The sequence below is a fragment of the Geospiza fortis genome, unplaced genomic scaffold (genome assembly GCF_000277835.1).
Source record: "Geospiza fortis unplaced genomic scaffold, GeoFor_1.0 scaffold318, whole genome shotgun sequence".
Lineage (NCBI taxonomy): Eukaryota > Metazoa > Chordata > Aves > Passeriformes > Thraupidae > Geospiza > Geospiza fortis.
In genome coordinates, this window is record NW_005054371.1 from 1831618 (window position 1) to 1858224 (window position 26607).

A 26607-nucleotide genomic window follows, 5' to 3' on the forward strand; every position below is an offset into this window, starting at 1 on the left:
GAGTGTACTGTGCCAAAAATAAATACAAAAGTACAGCTTGTAGCTGTATTTCTTCACAGTTGGTGTCAGAAAGTCTCCTAGTAGTTTTAATACTTAATAAAACAATAATAAAGAATTAATTTATAATTAATAATAAATAATTTAAATACTTAATAAAAGTATATCCATATACTTGCATATGTGTGTTAAAGTCTATCCATATTGAATGTTCTTGGACAGAAGGAAAGGGAGAAATTGTTATCTAGTGAGTAGTTTGTGGCAGCTTTGAAGGGGACAAGTTCTAGCATACTGACTTTTTGGTCCTTTTAATAGAAGAAAAAATCTGAGGTAAATGTTGGATTGACTCTGTGGGAATACATGGAGGTGTTGAGCCCTGGATGTGGCTATTGCTGACTTCAGTTTGAGGGTGAAGTTTGTGTTTTAATAACATGCTGTAGCCTTGAGGATTTTAGAGGCAGATTTTGCCTCTGTTCAAACTAGATAAGGTTCTGCTTCACATTGATTGCATCTGTACCCTGTTTAGTAGAACTATTGATTGTAGGCTAGAGTGTGTTTTATTAGTGTGCTTTTGTGAAGCTTTGTGAGGATAAATCCCATCATTCAGTAAAATGCTGATACTTAACTTTCTTAAAGTTGGTCCATTCATAACTGTCAGGTTGAAGAATGAAAACAGAAGTAGTAATTTCTTTTTCTGCCCTGGTAAACGTGTTATTTGTTGAAATGACTGTTAGTGGCTGATTCCTTTAGACAGAGCTAGAACAAGGCCTGAACTCTCCCAGACTTTATAAAATACTCTTGATGGCTTGGTTGGGCTTTTTAAAACTGTAGAGCATTGCATATGTGTGTGTATATGTATAGAGCGTATATTAGTATTACTGACTTTTTGCATAAGGAAATTTAATAAAAAATCATCTGTGGATTCCCATAGAGTGTGTTGGAGGCTCTTTCCACAAGATTAGATTGTAAACTTCAGCGTTGCTTAAGCTTCACAAAGTGTAAAGGATAACATGTGTTTGTAGCTCCCTCTCTGTATTTGTTTTAATTTCATTTCTTACTAAACTTGCTATGTCTAGAGATTGCTATGAGTTTGTTTTCACTGATCTGGAACCTTAAGTGATCCCTTCTCAACTGATTAGTGTGGCTGTCCTTCTCATAGCCATGACTAGTCTGCTAATCCTAATGATTTAGTTGATACATAGTTTATTATTGACATAACAAAAAATCACAGACCTCTGCAGTGCTACTCTGTTTTAAAAGCAGAGGTCTTTGCACTTGTAGTACTCGAATTAAAGAATTGTAATTATTTAAATGAGCTGCCTCCTAAATGAAGATGTCCTTCTGAGTTTAGTTTTAGGTTGTTGATTATTGCTTTAATTCTTAAGTAAAGCTGAATAGACACACTGTAAGTGCCGATGGTACATTTTTAGGAGTGCTCAAATATTGAACAGAAATGATTATTGTTTTAAACACCCTTAGAAGTTTAAAACCTAGTTAAACATGTTGTTGTGCTTTATGTTGCAGTAGTTAAATAGGCATTTTGCTTTCTCTTGTTAGTATTTGGACTTTGGAATACTTATCTGCAGATAATGTATTGGACAGAGGAAATTCATGTGACAAAAACTCACCATTTTTCTGCTTAGCTTACTGTTCAGTGTAGGAGGCTTTTGGAAGAAAGGAAATTGCCTGAAATAAGACTTTTCGAACAGTGTTGTAATATCAACAGTTATAACAATTTTACAGTGATACCTTTAAAAAGAAGCTCAACTTTTTTGGCAATCTATCATGTTTAACTTCCATTTTTCTGTAACTTCTAAAATACTTTCATTCCAACTTTCTTGTTCTAGTCTTTCTCCAGCATAGTGGCCAAGGCCTCTGTGATAACCTTGCTTGCTTCCAGATGAGTAGGTCATGGCTGTACAATAGGGATCTTGTTCTGAGTACAAAGTAAAATAGCAAGAAAACTTCCATAAGATAAAGTAGTTAAGGTGCTGAGTTGTTCTTAAAGGCAGTAATTTTCCACTCTCATTTAAAGGGTATTTATAAGGTCAGTGTATTGTATGAGGTTGAAGTCTTCTAAAACAACCCAACCACCCAAACTAAACAAAGACCCCAAAATACTTAATAATATTCTAAATACCAACTTTTCCTCAGTTGTTGTAAATGACCCTCTTTGTGGCGCACATGGGTGAGACATTCAGTTACTGAAAGGCTTCTGCAAAGCAGCTGCTTCAGGGAGAGATTATTCAGAGCAGCTCTTCCTTAGATGAGGCACCATCTTCTTCCCCATACATGCACATTCTAAGAAATTTCTGGCACAGGTAGCTTGAAAATTATTTTTAATGAGTATTTACTGCTTCAAACAAAGTTTTAAATCCTTATACTGTATTAGAAGACACCTATATTTTGGTGTTACTTACTCATCTGGAGGTATAAACAGCTGACCAGTCTCCAGTTTTGCTTACGTTGGGATTAGGCGTATTTTCACATTTTCTTGTTAGGAATAACAAGGAGAGAGTGAAATGGAGATAGATGTCTGTTTGAATACTCATCCTCAAATGATGCTAGTGCTGATTTGGCCTCTGATTCAGTTGTGCAGTGGTAGTAGGAAGTGAACTCGCTGTTTGAAGAAAGTGGAGGTGGTGCTAATCTCCTGTTGCCATTATAGCTGTGAATATTTATTCAGAAACTTTTCTCCTAAGATGAAGAATAGTATTATGAGGCAAACCAGTCACAGAGTTAATTTTTCACCTACTCTTTTGAAAGATGACAGGTATTTTGTAACCTTTCCAGATAACCCATTCTAATATGCATGTGGTTGAAGAAAAATATCTTGATCATGTTGGATTTAGAAAATCTGTGTTGCTCTGGGGCAAAGACCGTGTTTACCTGAGCTAATGAGTAGAATACATGAAGGTATGGTCAGCTGCTTGCAGTTATTTTAATAGTGATGAATTTTGGTGCCAATTTTCCTGACTCCCAATAGCACCTGTGCAAGTCCCTGTTTCCTGCACTCTTGCAGAACTGGCAGCAGTCTGAGCCTGATTCAGAGCTGGTGTTAGGCCAGACCAGAATGCTTCCCTAGAATCTCCTTTAGTGTGGAATGTGGCCTGGACACCCTGGAGTGAAAGGAGCAGTCCTAAGCTGGAGCTGATGAGTGCTGACAGCACGAGCTGTGCAGTCAGGTGTCCTTGGAGTACATTGCTGGTTCTGCTAATACGATACACAGATCCATGAGCGGACTGTGTGGAGAACAATGTCTGTTAGCTGGATTTACTGGCTTCACTCTGCTTATGAAACCACTATAACTTCTGGACCCAAACTGCCTTTGAAATCAGTACTCTTGCGGTATAAAATTCTGTTAACCTACAGAGATTAATGAATAATATTGACATCAGAAGTGCAGGATTACTAAACAAAGCTATAACTTGCTTACATAAAGAAACTATTTCCAAATCTTTCTTCCTGTAGGGTGTTATGTTTTGGAACATAGTTTTGTTGTGTGGTAATGTGCAGTTCTTTGCACTGCCTGCATTATATTTGGTGCATAACTGAGGATATTTTATTGGCAGGGATGGGGAGAAGAAGAAATCTAATTTGGCATTTACCAGCCTCCTGAAAGGTATTATCTTGTTAGAGCTTTTTAAACTAGACTGACACATGTAATCTTCCTATGCAGTGGTATGTCTGGGTCTCCAGAGGTGTTGTAGGTTAAGTAGTGTGCTTTTTCCTAGGTTGAAGTGCAGCTCCTATCAACACAAGGATGTGTCCAGTGAGAGCTTTTCCTTGCCTTGCTGCCTTCACCACGTACAAGAGCAGGAGGCTTAATGAGCAAGAACTTAACTTTGCTGGCTGGATTTTTATTCTTCCTGACTAGCACAACTGTACTAACAGGAGTTTCTGAAGTGTGGTGGCTCAATGTGTTGTGTAAGCAGAAGGCCTTTGTCTCTCCCATATCCACCTTTCCCCACACACTGGAGATCTCTATCAGTGAAATAGTTATAACATGGCAAAGCTTTGCTTGGTAGTTGAAATACATAGCACTGGAATAGAAAAAACTGAAGTCTCAGATTCTCAGTGTTTCTGCAAAATTTAGTGGATAGTGCTGATTCTTTTCTTAATTAACAGTTTTTTAGTAGGCCTGTTCTTTCCTACTTGCCCAACTCTAAAAGCACACAGGAAAAAGCCCCAAAACATGTGAACAAATATAAAGCAAAACAAAAGCTAAACTTTTGTGGAAAACAGGTACATGTATTTTCCTTTTAGTCTTTTGAGCCCTTCTTGGAACTCCTGAAGGCATGAAATGTTACTGGAGGCTGGGTTTTAAACCAGAAACCTTTCTGATTAACTTTGTGCTGTGCCAGATGTGCACTGAATGGGATGTGTTCTTTGTTGCTTTCTGTCAAAGCTGAAAACAAAGGTAATTTCTCAAAGTGTAGGACTAGAAATGTATATAAGGTATGGAAAACCAAATGTATGGTAAATATAATTACTCTGGGAGAAACAGTTCTCCCTCAGATGGAGTAGCTATGGAGTGCAGATTCAGGGAAACCAATGGTATGAAGAGAAATATAGGTAAAGGCTTTATTATAACATACAATATGCACTTGGCCCAATTTCTCCTTTCAATGATATATTTAAGTTACGGAAACTCACAGTTTTTGCCTTGCTACCTCCTGGGTTTTTATCTAGGTCAGGGTGAGTAGGTTGATGCTGGTTGTGATTTTCTTTGCCTCTTTACTTCATGCTGTACTTGCTGATCTAATTCTGAGCGTCCCAGTATCTGGTTGCCAAGTGTCTAATGACATCCCTTGCAGGACTGCAGCTTGTTGGCATAGGACAGGTACTATCCTTCCCAAAGCAGTTGCAAAGGGATTCTCATGAACTTTTTAAGTCCACGAAGACAACTGCTGAATCTTCATATCTACCTATTGTTATCTGACAAGGTAAAACTTTGCTTTGTCTTTATTTTTGCAGCCCCCCAGAGTGTAGTAGGGGCAAAACTTCAAAATACTACTTCTGTCAAGCGTTCAACAAAAGTAGACTTTCAAATGCTGCGTACGCTTAGTCATTCTGACTTCAGTGCTCTCCTTTTTTTTCCCCCTGCTCTTTTGGTGAACCAGTGGGACATGGACTAATTATACTTTTCAGGGACAGTGGACAATGATTGTGGATTGTTGGATATGTTCCACTGTTTCTAGGGGCTTCCACATAACTTGAATGTTTACTCTTGGCTCCAGCTTGTCAGGCTCTTCTCTAAGCAGAGCATTTTGTTTGATAGAGCTGTGGTTATCAAAAGGAGGAGTAAAGCAATGCTTTCAGCAAATAAACCGAGCTTTTGAGCACAGGCTGATTGGTGCTGCTGTTGCAGAAAGAACAATATTAATATTAAATGGCTGAACCAGAGTATTCCCAAGGAGATGGTGCAATGTAGAAGGATTTCAGAAAGTCATAGAATTTTTAGGCCCAATACCTTAATAGTAGTGTTGTGTAATTGTGTGGTGAGTTGGGATGATGGTTCATGTATTATCTGTAAAAGCAAAGGAATGAGTAATTCTGTTAAAATGGGGCTGAAGATGTGTCATACAACTTCAGCAGTAGCATTTTCTGAATGAGCTCTGCAAGTGTGATTTATATATGGAGCTGTTAGAGGGGTGGTTTGAAATACATGCTTCTTGGGATATCAAATTCAAATTTCTCAAAACATATGTTTTCAAAATTACCTAAAATTGAGAACAATTACTTCCTTGGATTTTTTTTCAGATAGTGAATTTGTATTAAGAAGAAAACTGTGTGTTTAGTAGAGTAACTGCTTGCTTAAGGCTTGGGTTTGTGCGGGTTTACATTTCCTTTAATGCCTTTTTGCAGTTTCTCCCTGCTCCCATGTCCTGCAAGTAATGCCCTGCAAGAGTCAGCACATGCTGTGGATAGCTGTGCTGTGTAACTGTGGGAGTAACTGTGCTGTTCAGGTGTCCTGCCTGGGCAGCTCTTGGGCCAGACAGAACATAGCACTGAAGCTTATGATGAAGTGTTGGCAGCTAAAGTTGCCAGTCTGATCTTTCTATAGTTGTGCTGTTTTTTTATTGTTGTTGTAATGAATCTTTTGGTACCTGTCCAATTCAGATGATGAATTAGTAGGGAGTAACTGGGGTACCAAAGGTATAAATGCTGAGTAATCTTCCCCCACCATAAACAACAAGTAGTATGGCCTAAGTTTCCCTGATATTTATCACAAGAGTAACGTTTGAATAGCTTTGAAACAAAAAATGTGGTGACCTGATCAATAAAAATAAAGCAAAAATAAAAATTTCTCACAGCAAACTCCTTTCTTTGCACAAGATTCAGGACTGTTGGTGACTTACTTTAAAATGACTAGGGACAGGTAACTGCTTCAAGAAAACACAATTACATCATGTGAGTTCTGTCTCTGACAACACTATTTTTTAAATTTTATTTTTCAGTTTTCATTTCATCCTGTGGTATTGCACAGCTGTCTGCCATTTGTGTTTTTTTAGATGGCTGAAAATTGTTTTGTAGTTCACTTGAAGCATAATCAGTGCAGTGTTGTGGATCCCTGTCAAGTCAGATGATGGTAGCAGAAGTATAGCTACACAGAGCACACAGGTCACCAGCAAACAAGGGAAGACAATGAGCCTTTTATTGGGCTCTGAATGCCTGCTTGGAATGGCTGCTGATGTTCAAAGCATTGTGTGCTGCTTCAGACAGAAATATGTGCCTTTCCTTGGTTTCTGGTGTGGTTCTAAAACTTCGTAAGATACAGCTTTCTAAAGGACTTAAGTCGCAATTGTGTAGGTTGGAAAAAACCTTTAAGATCATCAAGCCCAACTGCAGTAGGAAGACAAAACAGCCTTTTTTTGGCATAAGCATGGTCTGAAATGCCCTTATGAGGATGTGATTTACCCTTCATATTCCAGTCATGTTGTACACCCACTTAAAATCTTACGTTTTCTTTCCATCATTCCCACTAATGCAAACTACTCTTATCTATTGTGGGTGTCTGGTTTTGGTTTAAGACATGTCCATTTTAAGAACTTCTAAGAAATTGTACTTCCTCTGAAAACTCTTTAGGTTAAGAAACCTAGGTGGAATTTAATTTGCATTTAGGTGTGGTAAATGTTTTACGCTGTGTTTGTACAGCTCTTGCAGTCAGACTCTGGTACAGTGAGAATGTCTTGCTGAAGTGTGTGTGACTAAGTAGGTTCTTTGGCTTAGTGGTTGTCCATTAATAAAACTGGTAGTAAAATTGGTTGCCCATTTAGTAAAACTGTTCTCTGTGCTACCAGCAGCAGAAGAACACAGAGTGCCTGGCAGTTTGTTTAAATTAATTACAGTAGTGACTTAAGGCATATTTCACTTGTTACTTCCTTTTGTGGTTAGGTATTTAGAAGGAATTAGTTGCTCCAGGAAACACTTTTGGAAGCCTGAAAGGTTTTCTGAAGGTTTGCAGAAATTGCAGTGCAATGACAAGAGCTGATGCCTTTAAGAAGCTTGCATCATTTTAAACGAACAGGTGTTTGTTCAGCACAGTCCTCCTCCGTTCCTCTTTGCATATTCATAGAACTGGATTACTATGGCTCTGTAGCTGCTAATGATCTGAAGTCACACAGCACCTTGTTTTCTGAATCCTCACAGAAATTGCCTGTAGTGGTCATGATGGCCTGAGACATTGACACGGAGCTATGGTGGTTTTTTGGTTTGCATTGTTTGTTGTTGGGGCTGTTTGCTTGTTTGTTTTGAGGGTTTTTTGTTTGGTTTTCTTCCCCCCTTACTCCAAATGCTTAGGCACTTCAGGGGAAGATGAAGCAGAAAACTGGGAGGGAGAAACATGAAAAACTGGGTTGTGGTTTGTTGCTGTGAGTTGATCTCCTCCAGGTTTCAATGGTAGCAGTGACATGGTAATTGTGATGAGTTTCTTTGATCTGGCTTGTTTTGGATGGCAGGAGAAGGAGAAGTAATTGGATGGTCTGGTATGGGTGGGGAAGAGGCCTCCTCTGTCATTTGCCAGCACATCTCAGGCTGGGTGCAAACTGATTATCATGGTAGAGCCCCAAGTGTTACAGTGCTGGGTGCGGAATAAAGTAGGGACTGTTGTAACATTTGTCTTTCTGCTTGTCTGAAATTAAGCACAATTTTTATTTTCTTCAGTGTTTCCTGATGTTCTTTCCACTATTGAAGTTGGAGTTGGAAAGGGGCTGTGTAGATTTGAGCACTACCAACTCCTGCTGCTAGAGATTCTGTAAATAGCCACAAGCAGGACTTCTCTTCCTCCTAGCAATCATATGACTGCTGCTTGTATAGTTATACTCACAAATCTAAGTATGGAAATACTACTGCTGGCTCACTTCAGGCTATTCACTGCAAGTTTAAAGCTACACACACAAATATTCTGATTTTATATGTTTTGTCACCAAAAAGTAGTGAAAGACTGATACTGTTAAAACAGTGATTCTTGATATTAGCTTTTACTTTAGAACAGACTTTGACTTTTTGGACTAAGGTTGTCTTCTAATTTTGTATGAAGATGTATTAAGCAAATAACTAAGCTTCATTTCATCTATTATTATACTGTAAGTGACTGTTTAATTTTGAGAACTCAAATCAGTGCATTGAACTTGATCCTGTTGTGGAGTACAATTGCAGAATGAATGCAGAATTGCTGAGTTTGAGGTAGTAACTACTGATCTTAGCTCTAAATTAGCTATAGAAATACTCATTTAAAAATATCTTTTGATCATTAAATCTGTTTCCTGTTGTTGTTTGTCTCTATCCAGTAGGTAATGATAATGTTGGTAATGAAGACTGTTAGGTGTTGAATATGCAATTGGACTATTTAGAGCTGAAACATCAAATATGAAATACATAGTTAGGATGTCTGCCTAGTATCTCTAATGCTGAGCAATCTTTGAAGTGACCTATAAGATTTATCATGTTTGCCAAGTAGTTTGGGGAAGATGCTGAAGTGGGAGTATCACAGCTTCTACCTTGATTTGCCAGCTTTCAGAGCAATCAGTTTTGCAGCTCTTGGTTGTTAGACCCTGAAGGTCACTGGGGACAATGTTGAAAACCTGACAGTTGCAGGGATAGAGGGCATGTTTGTAGTAGGCAGGTAGGAGGCATGGTCAGGGCTATTTCAGAAAGGGTGTGGGAAGAAAAGGTATGCATCATAAAAACAAAGCCTTTTTGACTCTGCTTCTCTTGAAGAAACCTGTTCTAAAAGGGCACTGTGATTTTTGAGAGCAGCTAATGTTTGGTGTTATTGTTAGGGCGCATATTCAGGTTACTTGCAGAATAGTCTGAAGGGCTTAAAACATTTCAGGTTAAAATTCCTACGTCTTCTTTAGTTTTGAGAACACCTTTCCTCTTGTTTTGCTCAGGAATTAAAGCTTGAACATACTGAGAATTTTGCAAGTGGTTAAACTTTTGCTCACTCACAACTACAATTAGAAAATGAAATTAGAGCAAGAGTATTTTTACCCTTTATCTCATACCATCACTCAAATGTATATAGTATTGTAGAAACTACATCATGGTAACAAAGTCTGTGGAGAAACAGTTCTTGTACTCAAATAGTAATTAAAAGTATAAATACTGAACCTTGGATTCTTTAAAATCTACCATTTGAGGCTTAAGGCATATGGAATCTGTTGAAACAGTTTTAAGCCCTGAAGAACAGTAAGGGAATGTGTAGAATAAGGTGAAGGAGAAGAATCTTAAAGATTGCAAGTAGAAATCAGGTGCTTTGCATTTCATGAGCACATTCTACAAATACTTTGTAAAAGGAGTGTTGAATGGTGAAATTGGATGCTGGGATCTGCTTGTCCTGCTGTGACAGGCAACTTCACAGGTATTTAGACCAATACATGGTGCACCAGTTGGTTATTACAGCAGTTCAGTCTGGAATATAAATTATACAGCCACACACTTTAATGGTTTAATGTATTAACAGTAGTAAACTTAAATAAGTTTTGAATTAAGGTATTTTCTCTGATTAATCTGTGTTGTGGTTTTTTCATTAAGGTGTGCAAACAGATTTGGCTAGGCCTATTTGATGATAGATCATCAGCAATTCCAGACTTCAGGGATCCACAGAAAGTAAAGGAATTTCTACAGGAAAAATATGAAAAGAAAAGATGGTAAGATACCTTTACTATTATAAAGATTGCCCCTATGATGATAAGTGAAGATGGACTGTTTGCTCTCATTTTGAATGTTCTTTCTTTCTTTGAGTGTGCTCTTCAGACTAGATTACACAGCTCTGTAAAGTGAAGTGATTTCTGAGCTTTATGTAGAGCTCCTATAGGAAGCAGAGAAGACAAACTAAACAAGTTTCTCAGTGTTCATATTGATGGAACAGAAATGGCTTAAGAGGATGTCAGCAACAGTCTAAAGTAACAGTTTTGCAAACTGTTATTTCCCATCTGATTTATTAGTATGGGAAAGACATGTTTTGTATTGAATAAGTGCTAAAAATATTGATGACTTTAAATTCTAGTCCATTAAAAAAAACCTCTGTCATATTTAAAGAATAGGTACTTTGCAAACTACTGATACAGTCTGTTGCAGGATCAGGGTTTCAGTAACAAAGCTGAGATCTGCCAGTTCTCAACTTCAGACTCAAGAACTTCTCATGTGAAACTTGTAAAAACCATTGCTCTTCTTGCATGTAGGTATGTTCCTCCAGAGCAAGCAAAGGTGGTGGCATCAGTCCATGCATCCATCTCGGGCTCTTCTGCCAGTAGTACAAGCAGCACACCTGAGGTGAAGCCGCTCAAATCTCTCTTGGGAGAAGCTGCACCCGCACTGCACTTAAACAAGGGCACACCTAGCCAAGTGAGTAATGATTGCTGAGGGGCACAGAACTGTTTGCAGTCCTTGTTACTCTTTCAGTGACAAACATTCTTGCAGTAACAGCTGCTGTGATCAGCAGGAACTAATGTGATCACTGTATGTTGTATATTTTACTGAAGTATATATATGTTTGCAGATCACATACTAAATGAAGTTTGTTTCTCTTGACCAAATTGATTTTTAATGGTTATTTTCAGTAAATAGAGTTCTCCATTGTGATAGGATTAATTAATTGTCTTTTGCATAAATACCTCTAACGTTTAGACCTAATGTGTTATATTTTAATTTTTGCATTTTCTCTCTGAAAATAAGAGAACTACTGATGTTGTTAACTGTGAGATTAGTAGTGACTATGTGGATGAAAGCATGTCATATTTATTATGGCTTCCTGTGCATTCTGAAACTATCTTATGCTGTAATGTAAAGTCAAACAACACTGTGTACTTAGATTTTTGGAGGGAAGACGGTTTGTTTGAAAACTGCCATCAGGATATAGGCAATTCTTAAATGGACCTCTTTTAACTCAAACAGTAGAAAATTGCAACTTCAAGCCTTGCTATTAAATTCTTCAATTTTTCTCTCTTATACTGAATTCTAATGATTTTTTCAGAATGTAGTGAATAAATATTTTCTGTCTTGTAAAATTAAGTTTTATTGCTTGCATTTGTACAGTATTTACAGTTTCAAATGCAAAATCTGAAGTTGCTAATAATATCTTGCTACTTTAGTCTTCTGGGTGCTATTAAACCATGTAAATCCGCAAGAGTTCCTTTAAGAGCCAGAGTAGTAGTATATAAATAGTCTTCCTCATACTATGGGAGGAGGGTGTGTGCTACATACAGCATCTTAAACTTCAGGAATAAATGTCTTATTAAAGAAATAAGCTTAGTCCAGCCTTCTAATATTTTGTAAATGTCAGTTTGGTAAAATACCACCTTTTTGTACTAGCTAATTGAAATCTTGTTTGTAGTCTCCTGTTGTAGTTCGATCTCAAGGACAGCAGCAACAAGAAAAGAAACAATTTGACCTCCTCAGTGACCTTGGCTCAGATATCTTTGCTGCTGCCCCTCCTCAGTCAACTGCTACAGCGAATTTTGCTAATTTTGCACACTTCAACAGTCATACAGGTAGGTATTTGGACCCCTGTATCCCTTTTAATTGTATGAAATGTAGTTTCAATTTTGATGGCTTTTGACTAAACTTCATGAGATGTATGTAATCTCTGTGGAATGTTGTATTGTTGAAAGTTTCTTTCGGGTCTTTATAAAGAAAGGTTGAAGACATAAAGACTGACAATTCTGCTTTGGGAAGTGGGGGTTGCTATAGCTATTCTGTAGGATATGTATGATTACAGTGTTTCTGCCTACTGCTCAACTTTAGGTTCTTTGGGGGAGAGAGTGAGAGGATGAGTAATAAATTGTTGAGAGAAGCTGATATTAGACCTTCAATTTTATTTCTGAAAATTATTAGGAAGAGCATTCATGAAAAGCAAGCAGATAGAGAGACTTTAAAGGAGTTCAAATACTTTGATAATAACTGCCAATTTGTCAAAGGAAAAACCAAGGCTTGCCCAGTTTAAAGAGTGACCTCATCTTTTGTGTCTGTCTGTTTAAAAGCTGAGTACTGCCCATGTGAGCAGTATTCTGTAGTTTCGGGAAGGATAAACAAGTCTTGAGCATATGTATTGACTGAGGAAAGAGGATAGGCCTTGAATTCTTAGAGGATGACTTCAGTAAAATATATTGAACCCTCAGGGTTTTTTTTTTTCCAGCCAAAGACCAAGAGCCATAGAAGTGTATGCTAAAGACAAAGTCAATTCTGTGGTCACTGAAGTTTCTTGTTGCTAGCTTGCCTTGTAGTTGTGGGAAAGTACCTTTGCCTGCCTGGTCTGAATGGGCTTTTCATCTAGTTGTTCTGAGAGAAACTGCGATGCTGCTAAGCTACTCAGAAGAAGAGAGATTTCTTGCAAATCAGTCCTGAAACTGTTAACAGCCAAAACTATCATAGGCTGGACTTAAGGTTCACACCTGAGGAGCTGAGCAAAATACCAAGATTTATCCAAATTAATGTGAAATAAATGTCTGAATTCAGTAACACTGCAACACCAATTGTTATTCTCTGTGTTCTGTAAAATCCTTAAAATTAGATTTCATGTTAATCATAATTTTGGGGGTGTTTTTAACTGGGAGAACTTGTGCTGGCCAATGCTGCACAGTGTTACTGAAAAGGCTGCAGATGGTTAATTTTTTCTAATAATTTCTTTCCAAACTTGTTGCTGAATGATTCTTTATTTATATACCCTTTATTATTCTTAGTGATTTTTAGGAGATGAAAATTCCATTAAAGCAGTATTTCAATACTGTGTTCCAAATCTAGGTAAAATTCCACTGTGTCTCTGCTGGGTAATTTTTAGAGGGATAGAAGGCTGTAGGAACACTCCAGAATAAATAAAATCTGAGGAGAGAGTCTGTTAATTTCTGGTCACAAACTACCCATTGCAGTCATTCCCATGACTTCTTACCTTAAGTTTTAGAGCCCCAAGCAGTATCAGGGCTAGTAAATCAGTTTCTAAAAGGCAGAAACCTGATTCTGAGTGTGTGATAGCTGAACATGTATTGCAGACTTGCTACCTGAGGGTGTTTTCTGACTTGCTGTAGTAAAATGCTTGTAAGGCATGTCTTAGTGTGCAGTAAGTACAGGGTAGTGTTAGTGAAATGAGTAACAAAATGTTACAGACTCTTCCTTTGGAACACAAGGACGGTTGATCAGTCTGCCAGCTTTGGTAAAACAGAGTTTGAAATGCTCATTAAGGAGCTGTATAAACATGTAATTTTTGTTAGCAATTACACACTGCTAAGGAGGATGGGAGAATTTGCACTTAGTCCAGCACTACTTTCTCAACGTTTACAGTCTGGTCTTCTTGTTTTAGGGCTTGGTTTTAGCTATGTGTATAAAGCATGGAGTTTTTTCCCTCCCTGTACACAATACCAACTAAATCACTGAAGAGACCAGCAAACTTAAGATCCTTCAGTATAAGTTACTGAGTGTGGCAGCTGATAGGAAAATATTAACAAATTTGTGCTGTAATCTGTGAAGTGTAGGTGTAAATCTTGAAAATGATGCAGGAACTGCAATTTGTGATATGTTTCTGTTTTCCAAGTTCTTTAATGTATTAAGCTGGTTCAGGATATTGTTGCTTATTGAAGGGGAAACATACTGACCTTATGTTTGCTATTGGTATTTAATTTACAAAGTTCTGTAATTTCTGCAAAATCGAGATTTTGATTTGTCTGTAGTTTACAGATTGGTAATCACAACAAGGATCAATATTTTTGGTATGCAAATTTCTTAAAAACTGGTGACCTGCACAAAAGATTTTATAAAGGTGTAGTGACACAACACCACTCTATTACAGATAACATGGAAGAAGAGGCATTATCTAGAAAAAACAAAATATTATAAGAGTTATTTTGTAGAGATTTTTTTTTTACTTTAGGTATATGTAGATTTTATTTTAGTTTTTTCTGTTTTGCAGTGTTTCATGCCTTTATTACATAGGAGGTAGTACAAACCTAACAGAAGAAACTGCAGAGATTGTAGGAGCAGCTGGCATTGCCATGACTGGTGTTGTCATCCCTGGCTGTAGCCAACTGGCTTTTGTACTGCCTTGTTGGTCTGCAGTGTCAAGGGCAGCTGTAAATCCATGGCAATCTGCAACCCCTAGCAGTTCCTGAGCTTACTTTGGATTGTTCTTGGGTTTTTATGTGGAGAACTGAATTTTGGAATTGGCAGTTTATGTATTGTCCAGGTGTAGGAGAGTACAAGTGTTGCCTGGTCTTTACTTTTGTGTCACATTGACAAAGGTTGACATTTTACTGCATAAAATAAAACAAGATTAATATCAGAGTACTCTGCTGAAGAGGCTTTACAGCAGTACTATTTGAACATGGGCTCACTTGAAGGTCATCCTTTCTGTGTCAGCTGATACAGTAAAATGAAGTGTTTTGTAATGTAATACACTTCAGTTTTTAATTTGGGCCCAAAAGATATTTCATTTAAGATTCCTGAAATAGTTTTCTGTTTGTGTGAGTGGTTAAAATGAGTTATCTTGCCCTTATTCTAGAAGTGACATTTACGTATTTAATCCTCTTTGGTCAACTAAACATCAGTCTCTTGCCTCCCCAATTGATGCATTAGGATGAAAGTATCGCTTTCATTTTTAAAGTAAATTCTTAATCTATTCCTATTAAAAAACTACTGGTTTAAACACCAAAACAGCTCAAACTTTGGGATTTGGAGTCTGTAAAATGCTGTTTGAACCAATACAGAGGATATCATAGAAGTAATTTTTTGTCTGTTTGTGTCAACTTCTTGCACACTTCAAAAGTGAAAATAACTTTCCCAAGATCTTGCTTTCACTTTTTTTTTCTCCTTGCTGACTCTTACACTGTGGTGGGTTCCAGGTGCCCAAGGGGCTGTGTGTTCACTCTCCCATCAGCAGGCTTGGGGAAGACACGAAAAAGCTGATGAATCAAGAGGGAGTAACTGGGCAAACCAGACTTGACTTAGTTTGTTGACACTTAAAAATAGAGTAGGATAGTAAAAAAATAAAACCAAACTCACCTTCATCCCTTCTTGTGGGGTGTAATTTCACTCCTGACCATTTTAGCCCTTCCTCATGAGGGGGCTGGGGAATGGGCATTGCAGTTAAATCGTAAGATTTTGTCTCTGTTGCTACTTCTTCCTCACGCTGTTTCGCTGCTCCAGTGTGGGGTCCCTCCCCTGCAGTGGGATATCCTCCTCAAACTTCTTGGAACGTGAGCCCTTGCCATGGGTGTCAGTTCTTCCTGAACTGCTTCAGCATGGGTCCTTCCCATGGGGTGCTGTCCTTCAGGCAGGGTCACAGCTCCTGCCAGAAAACTGTTCCAGCAGCAGCTTTCCATGAGCTCCAGCCTCCTCATGCCCTCCCTACCTGCTCTGGCATGGCTCCTCCAGGGCTGCAGTGTGAATGTTACACCATGGTCCTTCATGGGCTGCAGTGGGACAGCCTTCCTTACCATGGTCTTCTCCATGGGTCTGGAGCGTGTCCTTCCCTCCCTCTTAGCTGACCTTGGTATCTGCAGTGTTTTCTCTTGCATTTTCCTCACTCCTCTCTGGCACAGCTGCTGCACACTGGTTTTTAACCTTTTTAAACAGAGTGCTCCAGCCAGCACTGCTGGTATCCTTAGCTTTGGGCAGTGGTGGGGCAGTCTTGGAGCTGCAGCAGCTGTGCAGCAATGGGGGCAGCTTCTGTTCACTCCTCACAGGGACCACCCTGGCTGCTCCCTGCTGCCAAAACCATGCTCTGTTACCTAATGCTTATGCACATGCTTTATTAAATGTGGTATCAAGTCCAGCCAAACCTCACTCTCTCCCAGAGTACTCTGGGAAGGAAAGTGCAGGCACTTCCCTGCTAATTTATATTAGCAGCATTGTGGAGTACAGTAGTTTGTATTAAAGTGTCCTTTCAGTTTATAAGTTTGTAGTACAGATATTTTTGAATAGAAATTAATTTAAATAATACAACTTTTAATTAGCACTATCAGATTATTAAGTTACAGTACTTCAGCAATCAGCATAATTTATTCTCTTTGTATATATTTAATCTGCAAAATCTCTCCAGAATAAACAAATTCTAACCTGAAAATATAATGTATTGCCATCTGTTATTCCAGAAGGTGTTGTGTGAGCTTTCTTTAGATAGTAATTCAAGTTATCTTTATAAAAAGGTTTGGTTTGCATTTGATTAAAAACATTTTTTCGTTTCTTGCTTATAATAGAGTTTAAGGGCTTCTGTGGAGCTTATGAGTTAGGTGTGCACTTCCTGTTGAGTCTACAGATGGTTGAATGTCCAGCTGGTTAAAATTACATTAGTGTTAACTTCTATTTTCTCCTATAGTATGGCATGAAAGGAAGGCAAAAACAGAAATTTTATTTGAAATTTCCTTGGATTTAATTTTGTGGATACACTATGAATGCTATCTTCTTGCCACTGGCATTGATTTTCCGTATTTCTGTACTCTGATTTAGTCTTTTTAAAGACTGAATTTTCCAGTTAAATGAGTTTATAAGCCTAGCCAAAGCTATTCAAGCTGTGCCAACCAAAATTCACCTGAGGAAGAAGCGCTTGGTGTATGAGGAATTTGAATTGCCAGTATGTTACAAGAATACCTTCTGATTTTTATGCACAAAGAAATATTTAGTTAGCCCACAAGTTCTGGTTTTGGAAACTAGGTATTCTGTACTTTATGGCTGTTTTTCCCTGAGCAGCCAGCACTGCAAGCACTGAGGGTTAAGCTGGAGTGGATTCCATTGGGTCAGGCAGTTGTGAGCAGCAACTTGTGTGGGAAGGACAGAAGTAGCATTAACTGATACAGCTCTGTGAAGGTGATTTGTGAGAGCTTGTTCAAAGACAACTTTACATTGTAGAATAACATGTAATTTTCTTCATGTCAAAAGCAGCACATGGTAGGACATAACCCTTGAAGGCTGTCATGACCATGAATTCAGTTAATACATCTGTTTTGTGTTTATTTCCCATATCCATTAACATGTTTTGTTCCTTTGCGATTTACAGCGCAGAACTCTGCCAATGCAGGTTTTGCAAACTTTGATGCATTTGGACAGTCTAGTGGCTCGAGTAATTTTGGAGGTTTCCCCACAGCAAGTCAGTCTCCTTTTCAGCCCCAAAATACAGGTAGAAGTCCTAGCACTTTTGATTAATCCTTAATTGAAATAATCCTTACCTTTATGTTGAAAGGTACCGAAGTCGAGTTTTTCTTGCATCTGCCTGCTTTAATGTGATCAAGCCATCTGAAGCTCTGGGGAAACTCAAAATGAATTCCTTGTGTTTGGTGTTGATTTTTTTTTTCCCCTAATGCTACTCAGAAGTCTGATTTATGGCACTGTGTTTGTTAGCTCTACACCTGAAATAACTAAAGATTAAACTCTACTGCTTTTAATAAGTATTGAATTGACTCTGTCTTCTAAGAGAAGCACTTCAGTAGATCCAAAAGGATGTCACAGTACCAAACAAGTGTGTGTCTATGCATATGTATAGCATATGCACACACTTCAATATGTTTGACTTCATGTGTAGAGCCTATTGCTAAGATTTATTTTGCTTTCCTTTAATTTGATCATGCTTTAGAACTTCTGCTTGAGTTTACACTTGCTGTTTGTCTAGATCTTTGGCTGACTGACTTTCTTTTCCTTTTTTTTTTTCTTTTGAGTGTGGTGTTGTTTTAAACTTTTTTTTCAAATTTTCTTTCTCCCTTCTTATGTTAACTTTAACCCACACACAATTTCTGGCTGTCCAGCGTTCAGAACGCTTTCATCTAGCTGCAGTTTTGGTGAATTTACTTCAGCTTTTCCTCTCCAGGCTGTACACAGTAAGTTCCACGCAGTGGAAAACTCAGCTTGCTTCATTTTATGCCATTGTAGTATAGCACTTCCATTCCTACTGTTGCGTATGTACAACTTGTTGCTTATGCTTTTAGAAAGTTGTGTTTCTGAAAGTTCTGTAGTATGAGTGGAATCATCAACCAACTGTTATAAAATGTGATGCATATAATGGAACAACTCATTTAAATTTAAGTATGTGACCTGCCTAGATTAAATTGTCTGGACAATGAGGAGATGGAAGCTTGTGGTGTCATACTTGATCTGAAGTTCAGTTGTATGGACTCTCATCAAATTTATAAAATTGATTTATGTATCTCTGACTTCAGTGGAGATTGTTATAAAAGAGCTGTGTTGTGTCTTCCCCCTAACTTCTTTCCTGATTGGATGCAGTCTAAAACTCTTGAGAACAGAGAACAAAACTCTTTAAACCTGGGCATGAAATCATATAAACTTTTGAACTTCCAGGCACTTTTTTTTTTTTGCTTAGGATTATAGCTGACATCTGAAATGACTAAACATTGAACCACTAAGTAAATGTAAATAGTAGTTATTTGTTAGCCACATATGGTAGGGAAATGAAGCTTCTGTATTTTGAGTATTAAAGATTAATACAAATAAATCTTTTTCCAGGAAGCTTTTATTATTGAAAATACTTTTAACAGCTAAAAATAGCATATAGTTTTCAGGATCAAATTATGACTGTGATTTAAAGTGTTGAAGTTTGAGCTGTTTATTCCTGATATGCAGTCAAAACACTATATTATGATATTTTCTGATGGCCCACTGAACTTTGAAGGAAATGGGAAAGAGCCTAAATGGGTAGGATGGGGCAGGCAAACACATTGCCTCACATAACCACAAAGGGAGGGTTATTGTGCCATCAGTTACAGTTGGAGAGACTTTCTAACTTTGGAGCATTGATCATGTTTAACTTAATTTGTTACAGGTGGAAGTGCTGGATCAGTGAATGCTAATTTTGCTCACTTTGATAACTTCCCCAAATCCTCCAGTGCTGATTTTGGATCCTTCAATGCTTCTCAGAGCAACGCCACAGCAACTGCAGCCAGTAAAGCTGCAGTGAATAAACTGAATCTTCAGTCAGCTGATAAATATGCAGCTCTTGCTAATTTAGATAATATCTTCAGTGCAGGGCAAGGTATTAAACTTTATTGTTTGCCATGGTTATTCTATTTGTGTATAGTTACCACAAGGATGGCTGTCCTTGTCAAAGTACTGTAACAGTATTACAAAATTTCTCTTCTTTAAGAGATCAGCAGAATTTTGTGTCAGTGTACCCTTAAATGTGCAAGATATGAGTTTTAAGACATCATTCCAAACAGATGTCATTAGAAGACTGCTTTTTGGGAACCTATTTCCCATCAAGATGAGTAATTCAAAATAAAAATATCTAAATAATCATTGCTTCAATAATGAAAACATACAAAAATACAAACACATATTTTATATGTGTACTACAACCTATAGTGGATGCTCTAGAATGGAGAGCTGCAGTTGTTGCAAAGAGCTACCAGAGCAGCTTTCTTACCTCTCTGCCACAATAACAGTTGGCTTTAATTTTTCATAAAATAGTAGCAGTGATATTTGGATTTAGTTGATAGTAAATTGAGGAGAAAAAGCTACTTATTCTGTTACTTAAATGTAGTTCTTCTTGAATGCTGTGTTAAAACTTATGTTCATTTGTACTCCAAGAGGTTTGTTCTGAAATGGATTATTTGAGGTTAGGTGTTCTGTTTGTTTTCTAGTTGAAGATGAATGGATTATTTTTCTGGGAAAACAAAAGCTCTTTGGGGCTACAGAGTACCTATAGAGGCAGGACATTTGCTAACAGCTAATGGCTTGTTAAATACTTTTTCCTCTATTTAATTTTTAAGTCTGCAATCATCTGTGAACTTTCATTTAGTTCTCAATGTCAGCAGGGCAGAAAGTGAAACCATCTCCAGTGTGCTTCATCTGCTTGCATTCTTTCTAGGTGGGAGTGAGCAGGGAAGTGGCTTCAGCACAGCAGTGTCCTCAGCAGGCCCTGCCCTGTCAGCTCCCAACCAGTCAAGTGCATCTTCAGACAAGTACGCGGCGCTGGCGGAGCTGGACAGCGTCTTCAGCTCCACGGCCACCTCCAGCAACGCCTACACCGCCACCAGTAACGTCAGCAGGTATGCTGCTGGGGCTGCTCACTGCCTGCAGCAGCACTCAACAGCTGGAAGGCGTTTCTCAAATCTGTTCTTACCTAAATGGGGAAGCATTGAATGAGTTTAAGGTAGTGCTGAAACTGCATCTCTTGTTTTCAATAATGGCAGGACTGAGGGATAGCACAGTCTAGGAATACTGTCAGCGGAATGTTCTCGGCACCTTTCTAGTCATGACATGCTAAAACTGTTTGGATGGTAGCACTTTGCTCTGCAGAGCATTTGCATGCATACTCAAAATCAGAGGATCATCCCTGAAAAAAGAATTCAGATATTTTTAATGTAAATAGTGCCACCCATTTCTTTTCTGGATCACTGAAGTAACAAATACCAAATGCCTGTTAGAGGCTTAGCATTGCAAGTGCCCCTTAGGCTTTTGCTTTGCAGCCTTTATGCTGTTGGCCTTAGCTCTATATTCCTCCTTCTGCTATTGGTGAAGATGACTTTCCATTGCTCAGCACTAGTGAGAGTGTCTGACCTTGGCATCAGGTACATTGCAGTCTGCAAACTGCACATAAATGTTCATCCCCTTTCTTTTACATGCCAGCAGTAACTGTAAATTGTATTTAATTATTAAACAAGCAATTCTGACTTCACTGAATGAATTGTATAAATTATTTCCAGCAATGCTTTTGGAACAGTACCTGTAGCTGCTACAGCACAGACACAGCCTGCATCTTCAAGTGTGCCTGCTCCATTTGGAGGTATGGAAGTTTTACTGACACCTTTGGGGACCGTAAGCAAGCAATCTACTAATTTTTACTTGATAATGCTCTACTTCGATACCACTGCTATTGAAGCTATTAAAGGTACTATTAACAAAAAAGTACTTCTGTCAAAATAACTATTTTAAATGTATCTTATATATTCCTGATTTTTGGCCTAATTTTAGGTATTTATGTGTCTTTTTATAAAGGCTGTATAGACTTCATATGAGTGAGATTTGCTGTTAGAGAAATGCTTACTTAGTAAAATGTCTTTAATCTTTCAGCAACACCTTCCACAAATCCATTTGTAGCTGCCCCTGTTGCCCCAGTGGCACCTTCAACAAATCCATTCCAGACCAATAGCCGAGGAGCAACAGGTTAGGAAAAAATACACTGAGTGTTTGAGAAACTTTCTTTAAAGAATTGCATTGATTATTTTTCCTATATCTGTGTAATATGTTTCTTAAAGATTTTCTGTATTATCTGTCCCTAGTCTGTTTGACATGTTGTGTGTTTTCTCAGTGTTGAGGTGCAATTCTGGGATTTGAAATAGTGGTAATGAACAATGTCGAAATGATCTATTTGAGCTCTACCTGTTTGTGGTGTATGTATCACCAGCTGGCTTCCTTCTAAGACTATAACCTTGCCTTTAGAGCATGCTTTATAGAAGGTAGCCCTGAAATCAGGGATCTTGAAAGCCCTTCTTTTTAATTTCTTTCTTTATTTCAAAGTGTTGAAAGCTCTCAAAACCAAAGAGCTGGAGCCAGAACAATCCCAAGGCTCTTGGGATGCTAGCTCCTCACCAGTCCCCTTAATTAGTACATTAGTGTCTCTTTTTTAAAGCATATGTTTAATCTTTGCACTCTTTTTTATACTAATTTTCTGTGGCATGATTCTGTAGAATCATAATTCTATGGGCAAAATTTAATCACTTTTTAAGAAAACAAACTTCTACTTCTTCAAAACTATGAAATTGGATTAGATGGCTGCTAAGTTATGCTGATTTTTCTCTCCAGAGCAACTGCTAAATTTTGACACTTTTATCTGTCAGCTGGACTTCAACAGAAGTCTGCTGATGTGTGCATTTTGACATTTGAGATGTGGTTTGCTCAATGATTTAGGTAGGCCGAGTTAAAAACTGATTTGATAAATTTTTGTCCTCTGCTGAAATTACAAGTGCAGATGATGTTCAGCCCCTTTCAGTGTAAGGTGTAAGCTTATGGCTTGTCCTTTTGTGTGTTCTTCCTGCATGAACTTTGCTATTTAGTACATGGGAGATCTATTTTGTAGAGCTTATGGTTTTCTAGTACTAATCTATTGCTGGTCATGCTATTGATGAACTGTTTGGTACATATATGTGTATCTATTTCTCTCTCTATATATATAAAACTCAGAAATGACTGTTCAAGAGTGTATAAATGATTTGACATTGTCTGGTCTCTTTGTGGCTTCCATAAGGCCTCTCGGGAGCAATGCACTCTCACATATTTCCTCAGGCTCATTTTGGTAGGTGGCCACATTTGGTATCAAGTTTCTTGTGGCTAATTGTTCTTGCTTGTAGAAGCTTATTGACAGCTATCTGGTTCTCTGCACAAAGAATTGTGGAAGACTTCTTAAAAATGGAGTGGGTGTGGGTATTTGGCAACTGGGCAGAGGGAGAGAAGAGCATACATAGAGATCCTGTCAAGCAATCAAAACAAAACCATTATTGGTATCATCCATGATCACCATATAGTGCTTACGAATGACTGTTGAAGTTTCTGCCAACAGTAGTTTGATGCCTTTTGGGATATCCCAAGTTCCCTGCTGATTTTGTTGTGCTTCTTTTTGCTGTTTTAGCCAAGTTTGCTGTGGAGTAGCTGCTCTGCTCACTGTAACTTGAGAACAGTGTTGGTACATTAGTTTTGCGTGCACTTGTCTACACTTTGTCTGTACATTGTCTTGCCCTTGAACACTTTTGGGGTAAATACTTCAACTGATAACTAAGCTATATTCATTAAATTTATTTTATTAGCTTTTTTAAACAGTTGAGCTTGCATAAAATGTAGCTTGTAACATTTCAAAAGAGAAGTCCTGTTTAACTAGCATAGAATACCTGGTGTCTGTATTTGTACCAAAAATCTTTCTATGCACTTCTCTTTCAAGAATAACTCCCAAAAGACTGAATAATGGTTTTGTTACTATACTTTTGCACCTCACGTGCTCCTGTTTATTTGCTGAAGGCATGGGGAAATGCTTATGAGCTGTGTGTTCTTTACTTGAAATATTCAGCAGAGAATCAGATGAAAAGTTTTGGGCTCTTTTTGTTTTAAGTTCTACCTCAACAGTAAGAGGGTTTGCTACAGGAACTTTGTATGCAAATAATGTGCATGGTGAGAATCTCCTTAAAGACATTAAAGATGGGATGATAAAAGGGGATGCATGTATCCCTTTGGGTTTTTTTTGGTTTTTTTTTTTAATTTATAACCTCCTGTAGTGCAGCTTGAAGTAGGAAAATCCTTTTGTGCTTTTCTCAGAAGGAGAAAAACAGAGGGGCTTAGGCTGCCTGAACCTGCTTGCTTCTTATGTGTACAGACTTCTACCAGAAAACCTGTGGGGGAAATATATGATAACACTGAGAAGAAAAAATGATTTCCTCTTCAGAAAGTATATCTGAATGTGCTGGATCTACTAAATTTTAAATAACGTCATTCATTTTTAAAGTGTAAAGGCAAATTATGCACCCAGTTGGTGGTGATGGAAGGGAACAAATCAGTTCAGTGGCTGTGGAAATTGAACCAAACTTCTGTCCAGTCACAGAGGGCATTAGAAGACTTTTAACATGGCCTTATAGTAATTTGTTTCATTAAAAAAATGATTTCTTACAAATAATTGTATGTTATTTTTTTGCCTACCAGCAGCAACATTTGGTACTGCATCCATGAGCATGCCGGCAGGATTTGGAACTCCTGCCTCCTACAGTCTTCCTACTAGTTATAGTGGCAACTTCCAGCAGCCCACGTTCCCAACCCAGGCAGCTTTCCCTCAACAGACTGCTTTTGCTCAGCAGCCAAATGGTAGGTGTGCATGTTTTAGATAACCTTGTCTAAATCAGAAACATGGAGATAATGCTCTGTCTATAAGTTGGCAATAACAGGTGGATATTTATTTCTACATGAACTTAACATTACTACATGATAGTAATGTTGATGAAGGGTTCCCACATTGTTGAGGCTCTGTAGATGAGCCTTCTGACTTGGCAGTGTCCAATTGACTAATTACAAAACTGAAATTTTACCAAAATCTCATACTAAAATGGTAAGTATTCCCAGGCTTAAAGGGGTTTAAGGCAAGAAGGGCTGTTTGGGAATGTCTGCAACACGCTATTACACTTTCTCTAACTTCATAGAACAGAGGCAAGAGAAAATTAGAAAGTACTTTCTCCCTGAATTTATATGATATAACATTGAAAAAAGTGCATATGTAGAAATTGGAGATTGATGAGTTGTGGACAGTTGAAAACAAACAGAAACTCAGCCACACTGTTTTACACTTACATTCCTGATCATATTAAAGCAGGATCAGTCCTGCTGATTCTGCAGTTCAAACTTACACTTAATTTTGGCTGGGAGCTGCAGCAAAGAACTCTTTGAACATTGTTTAGTAGTATTAATATTCTTTTGCTTTTCTTTCCAAGGAGCAGGTTTTGCTACATTTGGGCAAGCAAAGCCTGTAGTAACTCCTTTTGGACAAGTTGCAGCTGTTGGAGTATCTAGTAACCCTTTTATGGTGAGTTGTTGCATGTCAATGACTTCTGTATGTCCAAAGAAGAATAGTCTGTAACACTTAATTTAGAGATACACAAAGATTAGGGGGTTTATTGCCTTTAATAGTGGAAGGAAGCATGTGACTCTCCTAACTGCAGCTCACTATTTGGATTATATGCCATTTGTAAGCATGTTCAGATCAAAGCAGAGGTACTTTCATACAGGTTCCCAGATCAGTGTAATTCCAGAGAAGCAGCAAAGAGCAGATTGCAATATAAAACAGAAGTACTCCCCAGCAGGTTGTTTTTTTTTATAGATTCTGTGTTTATTATTTACAATATGGAAAAAAAATCTTAAAATACTTGCCTTAATTTTCTTTGTTCCTTTTCCCCCAGGCTGGTGCACCAACAGGACAATTTCCAACAGGAAGCTCATCAACCAATCCTTTCTTATAGCCTTATAGACACTTTACCCAAAAGAACTCTTATGTGGTCACATAACATCTCTGCGCCTCTTGCACTGTTGTCTTGTTTCACTGATATTAGCTTTAAACACAAAAGAAGTCTTTAAGAAATAAAAATAAAAGCCTGCATTGTGTACCTTTAAAAAGTTTCAAAAAGGAAAAAAAAACCACCCGACACAAAAAGCAAGAAAACCAACCCCCCACCAGGTAATAACGTGCAAAACAGAGGGCTGTGGTAACATCCTTGAACCTGTGAAGTGGCAGGTACAAAGTAGCGGTATCATGTGTATTAAAATTGGCTAATAAGTTATTGCAGATACCACACTCATTATGCTGCAGTACTGTACATATTTTTCTTAGAAAATAGCTATTTGTGCATATCAGTATTTGTAACTTTAACACATTGTTATGTGAAAAATGTTACTGGGGAATAGATCAGCCACTTTAAGGTGCTGTTGTATCTCTTGGAATGAATGAGCTGCATCATTTTAACCATTGGTATTGGAAGTCACGAAGTTAAATTGAAGGTTTGTTCATTTCTCAAAATGTTTTCCTTTCCTAAGAGCTCTTCTATTTATACATGCCTAAATCTCTAATGTTAGAGGGATACCTGTCTGCATAATAAAGCTGATCATGTTTTGCTACAGTTTGCAGGTGAAAAAATAAATATTAGAAAAAAAAACCTGTGTAGCATTATTTCTGTGCAGTAACATGTATTGGATGAAAACGTACACACTGTGTCTTGTACACAGATGAGGTGTCCAAAACAGTGTGCTTAAAGGTGAGCTAAGCTTAAAATTTTCACATGCCTCACTTGGATATGTTTCTTTTTGCCCTTGTGATGAAGCTCGCTGTTCTAGCTCAAGTGGAGTGACCTGTCACACAGGAGAGTGTTAGGTGAGGTTTGGATAGAGTATGTCATGAAGGATACTGGAGGCACTGGGAAGGGTAGTTATTGGAGAGAAGGTTTTCAGCAAAAGACACCTTACTATGGGTAACTAATGACAGGCTCTGAACAAGCCTTAGTTGTGGTCTGAACAGAGCGTGTAACCAGCAGGCCAAGGGACCACAGATGTAATAGCCCTATCTTTATTAAAAACTGATACATATCAGTAAGAGCTCCTGTGGAATATTAAATTTTTTTTTTCATTTACAGAACTATTTCCTGCCATACTACA

At 38.0% G+C, this 26607-nt stretch overlaps 1 protein-coding gene across 2 annotated transcripts in view; it reads left to right on the forward strand.

Moving 5' to 3' along the window:
* Positions 1–26111, forward strand: part of AGFG1 (ArfGAP with FG repeats 1) — a 26566-nt gene extending 455 nt beyond the window's left edge. Inside the window, exons 2-13 of one of the 2 annotated variants that reach the window (XM_031060045.1) lie at positions 10036–10151; positions 10686–10848; positions 11837–11993; positions 17483–17602; positions 18225–18296; positions 19256–19465; positions 20300–20480; positions 21138–21217; positions 21505–21597; positions 24118–24276; positions 24897–24988; positions 25362–26111. In XM_031060045.1, coding sequence (XP_030915905.1) covers positions 10036–10151; positions 10686–10848; positions 11837–11993; positions 17483–17602; positions 18225–18296; positions 19256–19465; positions 20300–20480; positions 21138–21217; positions 21505–21597; positions 24118–24276; positions 24897–24988; positions 25362–25421 — 1503 coding nt within the window. In that variant the 3' untranslated portion in view covers positions 25422–26111. The remainder of the gene's footprint in view (positions 1–10035; positions 10152–10685; positions 10849–11836; positions 11994–17482; positions 17603–18224; positions 18297–19255; positions 19466–20299; positions 20481–21137; positions 21218–21504; positions 21598–24117; positions 24277–24896; positions 24989–25361) is intronic. The other variant, XM_031060046.1, reaches the window with a different exon arrangement.
* The last annotated feature ends 496 nt before the right edge of the window (positions 26112–26607 follow it).